Raw genomic sequence first — 7587 nt, forward strand, 5'->3', positions numbered from 1 at the left:
AGGTCTGGTATGGATGGGAAACTTTTGTAAAAACAGATACATCAACATTCATTTGTATCTGCAGACGAAAGACAATGAATTAGGGCAATTATGACATCTTTCAATATACATTGGCACAACTGCAGATGAATTGTACTTCATGCAAATACCGATCAGCCCCCTGATCTTGATCTGCGACAATATTTACTGGGTTGTTCCCTGACCCATATACTATGGAGATTTTGTGGAAAGTCCTCCAGTAGTTTTTGTGTAAATCTTGCCCACAAAAAACACAGATTGTGCAGAGAATTTGGGTTTCGGAATTTCTGCAGAAGTTCAGGTGAGGTTGCTGCAGCAGACACAGTCAGACTTTCTGCAGACTTTATACTTGTGGACTGGACACAGAGAAAGTCCGCAAAAGGTCAGGAGACTCTCACTCGGACATTTGCATTTGCACAAACAGCCCCTCTGGAGAATGCCAGGATAGTAATCCATAGTTCAGCACATGACTAAAAACCAGTGTTGACAGGTGTACGATAATTATTTTATCCCACATTATTTATTTTGTGCTCTATACGATTAATAATGCATGATTTACGATAACTTGATCATTTTGTGACACTTATTATTATCAATTGTTGTCTGGAGTTGTAGCCTTGATACTGTGGTCGTGTGCATTCCCTCAAAATAAGAAGATTTGAAGCTTCTGGTACGATACCCTGTCTACGGAGCTTCACGTTGTTTTGAGCCCTATTTCTGTTTTGGAGGACCCATTGTTCAACTTCTAGCGGTTTGTTTGGGAACCAATACATCCTTGACGGGAACTAGTGCAGGCCTATTGGTGTGTTTATGGCTCAGTGGCGCCTCTCAGTGGTGAGAGGTGCTCTGTACAGGGGGAGGACAGGTAGACAGGAGAGGTCGTCTCTGGACCTCGGGCTGCTGCTCTCCCTCGGTGCCTGGAACAACAGGCGCGCTCCTCACTTTCCAAACACTATGGTCGGATCAGCCGGGCTGCTGACCTCGTCTCCCCGCTCATGAAGATGCCCCATGCGCGCTGCTCTGTGCTAGAACATGGCGGAGTCGGACGGTGGGGACTTTGCTTCGAAACATTCGCAGAGCAGGTGAGTGGCGCGGGGGGAGGACGTGTTGTGTCCGCGCTGGTGGGACTGGTCCCTTCGGTGTTAGCCTGAAGTCTCCGCGGCTCCGGGCACTGCAGCCCCGGTTCCTGCCGGCCGGAGCGCGCTGGTGCCCGGGCTTGACACCGAGGAATCACCGAGGTGCTGTCCGGGCCTCCGGGCAATAGCACTGCCTGACGATGATCAGCTGTTACAACACATTCTGTGTGTTTTGTTGTTAACAGCTTAATTTAACTTCATGCATTTATTATGTAGTAACATATTTTCCTTTTATTAACGCTCTTGTTTACTTTGACTTCATGTATCACGAGTGGTTTATATGTACACGTGTGTTTATACACGTGTTGGAGTTCTGTATGTGAAGCTATAGTGTTTCATCGCTGTGAGAACAAACGTGGATAAATAAAACGTATCACGAGTAAAACAATATTAAAAGTGTTTGTTGGCAATGTTGGTGCAACCAAGCTGCTGTACCGGTTACTGTGAAGATTAATTCTCCTTTAATGAAACAATAAACCAAGTAAGACTGCAACTAATGATTATTAATATTGATTAATCAATTATCCCGAACAGCTATTATTCTCAGATAATCTTTAAACTGCCCTTGAAGTTCTCATTCAAGTTTTTACTCGGTTATTTGACTCAAATGCTTCAAACGAGTGTCAAAGTAGAAGCTAATTGCTCATTTGATTAACTGTTGAAGCTTAAACAACTAAACAAAGCAAATTTAGTTGCAGAAAACAGTATAATAATAATAATAATAATAAATTGCAAGTTAAATCTGGACAGTCTGTTTACTTGCTTTGACTGATGCCATTTAGATTTAAATCTGATCCAGGTTTAGTTCTTGCTCCCTCGCTGACACAGTGTCGTGTCCACTCTTATCGACATCAAACACCTGTGGTTTTCCCACAAGGGGCACTGGGACAAGGACATACAGCAGAGAGCGCCACATGCTACAGTTCAAAAACACCTTTTTAATTATACTAACAGAATTCTGTCTGGTTTAACCGATCTGCACCAAAGTTGGTACACAAGTGTGTCATGACCGGACGAAAAGTCGGCACCAATTTGATTAATATGACAGGATTTTTGACATTTTACATGTTGTGTATTTCAACAAACTCCTCCAAGAGCTTTCACATTCGGTGAGTGTCAGCTTCACTCCTTGGAGACTGCAACTAACTCAAGTTGTGAGTTTTTGTTACAAAGTGTGAACGTGGCAGGTTGTAAAATTTGGATGAATCACCATTAAAGCACCAGGTTGTTGAATCACAGAGATATGTGGTCCAATTGACTCCAAACTGTTGAGTCCCGGCCTGATGACATCTAAGCAGAAATCATGACTTAAAACCACAGCAGCCCCTTGAAAGCATTCATCAAAGTAAATAATTCCTTGTTGTTAGTTTGTTTTAATGTCCCAATGTCAGTGGTCATATAATTCTTTGATGTCTTAGACTGTTGCAAATGTGAAAGATTTATACGATCTGAAGAGAGACAAGGGTGTGTTTTTTGACTTGAAGAGAAACTATTAGTCTGCTAAAAATGTACCAAAAGGAGGTAAGCCTCATTTTACAACTATAATTCGATTTACATAAGATTTTCACTGTGTGGTCTACACTTGATGGCATGGGACATAATGCGTGGTTAGTGGGTGTGGTCCAGCGGCGCTTGATGGACGCAGGACGTGGTGAGTTAATCCTTCACATGAATGACAAAACGCACGCAACATGGAACCGTTTGGACCAGTCCCTGTTTGTCCTCCTCCATCATAGTGAAGACTTCATCTTGTCCGATGTGGACATTTACGTGCACAATATTACCGCCCCTACCCATGAGAGTTTGTTTATAAGGACCATAGACTGTGAACGAATAAGGACGACATCCATTCCAGCAGATTTCTCTTCCTGGCGTTGTTGCTTCTAGTAAGTGTTTCCAATTAGATTCGAACCCCTGAATCCCAGCTTGTGACCAGGCCTGTATTTCCTCTTCCAGTATGGCGAACAAGAATAGCACCCTGCGCGGTTCCTTCTCGGCCCCGAGTCACAGCGCCACCCTCCTGCAGGGCTTGTCGTTTTTGCGGGCTCAGGGCCAACTGCTTGATGTCGTGCTGGCCATCAACGGGGAGCGCTTCCAGGTCCACAAAGCTGTGCTGGCTGCCTGTAGTGATTATTTCAGGTAAGTGGAACCATAAAGACTGTTCACTTCCCCTTTGCATTTTAGATTGGAAACACTTAGCAGATGCTCTTATCCGGAGTAATCTATCCTGAGTGCCTCTGTCAGAGCAGGCTGCAGTTAACAGATCAACTATGTTCAAAGCATTTCAGTAGGGGAGCAGCAATGGTGGTGGAATGGTGGAACAAAGTGCATTAATGGTTCCTGTTGTCTTCCCCTTTGTCTTTGATTTGAGCCACAGAATTCATATTTCTACAGTTCCTGCTGAATTGTAGAACTATGTATTACATACGTGGAAAGTCCATGCCTTAGGGAAACTATGAATTATTTAACATAAACATAACAAATTTGGCCCTGATTTTTAATATGAATTTAACCATTGATTATCTTCTGTTCTGGTTTGTGTCTTTAAACAGTTTTCAGTTCATTTTCAATTAACACCACACAGTAAATAGAACAATCCAGTAGGATGATTTCCTAAAACTGTCATGTTTTCTCTCTTTGTGCTTCAGAGCAATGTTTACTGGCGGCATGAGGGAGTCCAAGCAAGACACCATTGAGCTGAGGGGCTTGTCCGCCCGTGGGTTGAAACACATTATCGACTTTGCCTACAGTTCTGAGGTCACTTTAGACCTGGACTGTATTCAAGATGTGCTGGGAGCTGCTGTGTTTCTCCAGATGGTCCCAGTTGTGGAGCTGTGTGAAGAGTTCCTCAAGTCCGCGATGAGCGTGGAGAGCTGCCTGCACATCGGCCAGATGGCCACCACCTTCAGCCTGTCTTCCCTGAAGGAGTCGGTGGATGCCTTCACTTTTCGTCACTTCCTCCAGATTGCTGAGGTGGAGGACTTTCTGCACATTCCCATGGAGCGCCTGGTCTTCTTCCTGCAGAGCAACAAACTGAAGAACTGCAGCGAGATCGATCTCTTCCATGCCGCCATCCGCTGGCTCCAGTATGACCAGTCTCGCCGGGCTCAAGCCAGCACTGTCCTCTGCCACGTGCGCTTCCCGCTGATGCGCTCCTCCGAGCTGGTGGACAGTGTTCAGACGGTGGACATCATGGTGGAGGAGGTGCTGTGCCGCCAGTATCTCCTCGAGGCCTTCAACTATCAAATCCTTCCTTTCAGACAGCATGAGATGAAATCCTCGCGGACACTCATTCGTTCGGACGTCGTGTCGCTCATCGCCTTCGGGGGGACGCCCTACACCGACAACGACCACACAGTCAGTACCAAGGTGTTCTGTCTCCCCGACGTCACTGCCCGCCAGTTCAGAGAGCTGACGGAGATGGAAACGGGGTGCAGCCACGCCTGCGTCGCCGTCCTCGATAACTTTGTGTACGTCGTCGGCGGGCAGCACTTACAGTACCGCAGCGGCGAGGGCGCAGTGGACAGCTGTTTCCGCTACGACCCACACCTGAGCCAGTGGCTGCGCATCCAATCCCTGCAGGAGGGCCGTATCCAATTTCAGCTCAACGTGCTTCGTGGACAGCTGTATGCCACCGGAGGGCGCAACAGATCCGGCAGTCTATCATCTGTGGAGTGCTACTGCCCAAAAAAGAATGAGTGGACTTACGTGGAACCGTTAAAACGCAGGATCTGGGGTCATGCAGGCACATCGTGTGGGGAGAAGCTGTATGTCTCAGGGGGTTACGGCGTCTCGCTGGATGACAAGAAAACGTTTCACTGCTATGATCCAGTGTCAGACCAGTGGGACTTCAGAGCTCCCATGAATGAACCCAGGGTGTTGCACGCCATGATCAGCAGCGCGGATCGGGTTTACGCTCTGGGCGGCCGCATGGACCACGTGGACCGTTGCTTTGACGTGCTGGCCGCCGAGTATTACGTTCCAGAGAATGACCAGTGGACCACTGTCAGCCCCATGAGAGCCGGGCAGTCCGAGGCAGGCTGCTGCTTACTGGACAGGAAGATCTACATCGTGGGAGGATACAACTGGCACCTGAACAACGTCACAAGCATCGTGCAGGTGTACAACACGGAGACCGATGAGTGGGAGAGGGACTTGCACTTCCCAGAATCGTTTGCTGGCATCGCTTGTACACCGATTAAACTTCCACAAAACACCACGCAACGCTGACCTGCGACTGTGAAGACTTTATCCCATGTGCTCTTCCTGCCGCCTGTCGTGTCATCACAAGGTGTGAACGTAATTTAAACTTTTTGTGTGTGTATGTGTATTTGAGAAAAGGACCTCTAAAGCTTCTAAGCAGCACTACACAGAGCGGCATATTATTTTCTCTTCTTGTTAAGGATAGGATGTGTCTGATTTAAGAGACACAACTTCAGAGATGAAAACTCTTGGATTTTTACGTTGGGACACTTCTGTGTTACAGGAACTAGGTTTAATTATTATAATTATAGATTTTGACTGTTTTGACACATTTTATCACGTTTCAGTGGAAAAGCCTATCGTAAGATGAGTATTTTTTCTGTTTGAATTCAACACCAGACTGATTAATATATTATCTGCCAGTTACATTTTAAGTGAGTCATTATATAATTATATAATTAATATAGTGTATAATCAGTATATTTTGAAAATGTCAGTCTTTGATAGTTTGTTTTTTTTCCTTATTTTATCAACTTAATATGACTTGGAAATCTTGGAATTTCTTTATTGAAATCTTTGCTGTGCAAACACTGGATCTTTTTAATGTTGGACATTTTGATTGTACAGTTGTGATTTTTTTATTTGATTGGTTTTTATTTTTCATAAACAAGCAAGAAAACTGATCCTACTGCTCACATGCCTAATCACCAAACAACATATCAATGCACAGAATCAAAAGCACAGTAAACACAAGTTGTGTGTAAGTTCACGTCTCAGCTGATCAATTCTACATTATATCGTTAATGTTTGTTTTTGTTTGTTTGTCTTTAATTACTACTTATAACACATCCCAACCCCAGCCACCGACAAACTTATAGTTGTGTCACTCAAAGTAATAAAATACTGTACGCAGCTGCATAATGTAGTCATAATTTCAGTGTGTGTTGCTTTTGTGTTACCTGTTGTATTCCACTCGGTAGATGTAACGTTTGATGTTGCAGGGATCAATTGTCTTGTAACGTCTCGCACGAGTCTTAAACTTTCACGCTCAGTATTTCCTTTGACCACACTGTTGCACCTTTTTCCGAGCAGTATTCATGAGCTGCTTGATTTGAATGTGTGTATAAGGAAGAATCAAGCTTAATGTTCTTGTTATTTCCTTTTTAAATGCGACCGTATGACAGTGAGTGTCTCCTGTTTGCCTTTGTCCTGTTCTGCCTGTACCAATAAAAGCACATTATATTGTTGAAGTGCAATATAAAAGGAAACCGCTGTCAGAGGGGAATGTACACACTTGTAGCTTTATCGGCACCCTTTATTAGAGGTGTATCATGTTTTAAACATAACCCTCAGGTGTTTTTTCGTTTTTTCTGTTTTGCTGAGGTGAGGATTCATTTCCACAATAAGACACTGCCTTTGCATTATTAAAATGTATTATTTAGTCAAATGTTGTCTCCACACATTTTGCACAGACACAAGGAAAAGTTGTATGCGGTTTTTCACCTGAAAAGATATGTAATAATTCCTGTCATTGGTGCCGCAACCAATGATTATTTTTCCTTGTTAATAATCTGGTTGAAATATTAGATACTACAATTCCTAGAAGATAAATTGAAGGCTTAAAATGTCTTTTGTCAAACCAACTTCCCAAACTTTCCTTGACATCTACAGTACACACTTGGACAGAACATGGTCACAGGCTCTGCGATCGTACCAATTTACTCACTTAAATTCAGGAATGGGGATTTGATCAGTGGATTCATGTTTTTTCAAAGAAAAATGTAATGAAACAGGAAAATCTATTGTAGGTATAAATCACACTCATAGGTGTCCACAAACCTTCAGGCTCACCTATCATTTCGGGTTTACTTAATTTGACTTTTAATATACATACAGTTAATATGCTCCATTAACATACCAAATCCTCATGTGGTGGGCCTGGCTCTTTTTGAGGGACCCTGCATCAGAATCTTACTTTTAGACCTGAGCTGTTGTTGGGTTTCATCAAAATGCTTTATACGTCCTGTATGTATCTCTGTGTGTGTCTGTGTGTCATTAATCATTGATTGATTGTTCAGTATATGAATTGTCCAGTGAGAAATGATTACTAGTTGATTACTGTAATGCATTTTTTATAGGCCTCCCAAAGAAAACCGAGACCCCAGCTCATTCAGAACTCTGCTGCTCGGATGTTGACCAGAACCATGAGGAGAGAACACATTTGTCTGGT

At 43.8% G+C, this 7587-nt stretch overlaps 1 protein-coding gene across 1 annotated transcript; it reads left to right on the forward strand.

The window, feature by feature from the left end:
* Window positions 1-865: 865 nt before the first annotated feature.
* klhl26 (kelch-like family member 26) lies at window positions 866-6625 on the forward strand. Its single transcript, XM_062395760.1, has 3 exons — window positions 866-1100; window positions 3111-3293; window positions 3803-6625. Exons 1-3 carry the CDS (start codon window positions 1051-1053, stop codon window positions 5382-5384), a joined length of 1815 nt encoding a protein of 604 aa, XP_062251744.1. The 5' UTR covers window positions 866-1050; the 3' UTR covers window positions 5385-6625.
* The last annotated feature ends 962 nt before the right edge of the window (window positions 6626-7587 follow it).

The sequence above is a fragment of the Platichthys flesus genome, chromosome 9 (genome assembly GCF_949316205.1).
Source record: "Platichthys flesus chromosome 9, fPlaFle2.1, whole genome shotgun sequence".
Taxonomy (NCBI): domain Eukaryota; kingdom Metazoa; phylum Chordata; class Actinopteri; order Pleuronectiformes; family Pleuronectidae; genus Platichthys; species Platichthys flesus.

Coding starts and splice junctions, on each gene's coding strand:
- klhl26 (XM_062395760.1), top strand. CDS start 1,051: ATGGCGGAGTCGGACGGTGGGGACTTTGCTTCGAAACATTCGCAGAGC. Junction 1,101..3,110: donor TCGAAACATTCGCAGAGCAG/GTGAGTGGCGCG, acceptor TTCCTCTTCCAG/TATGGCGAACAAGAATAGCA. Junction 3,294..3,802: donor GCCTGTAGTGATTATTTCAG/GTAAGTGGAACC, acceptor TTTGTGCTTCAG/AGCAATGTTTACTGGCGGCA.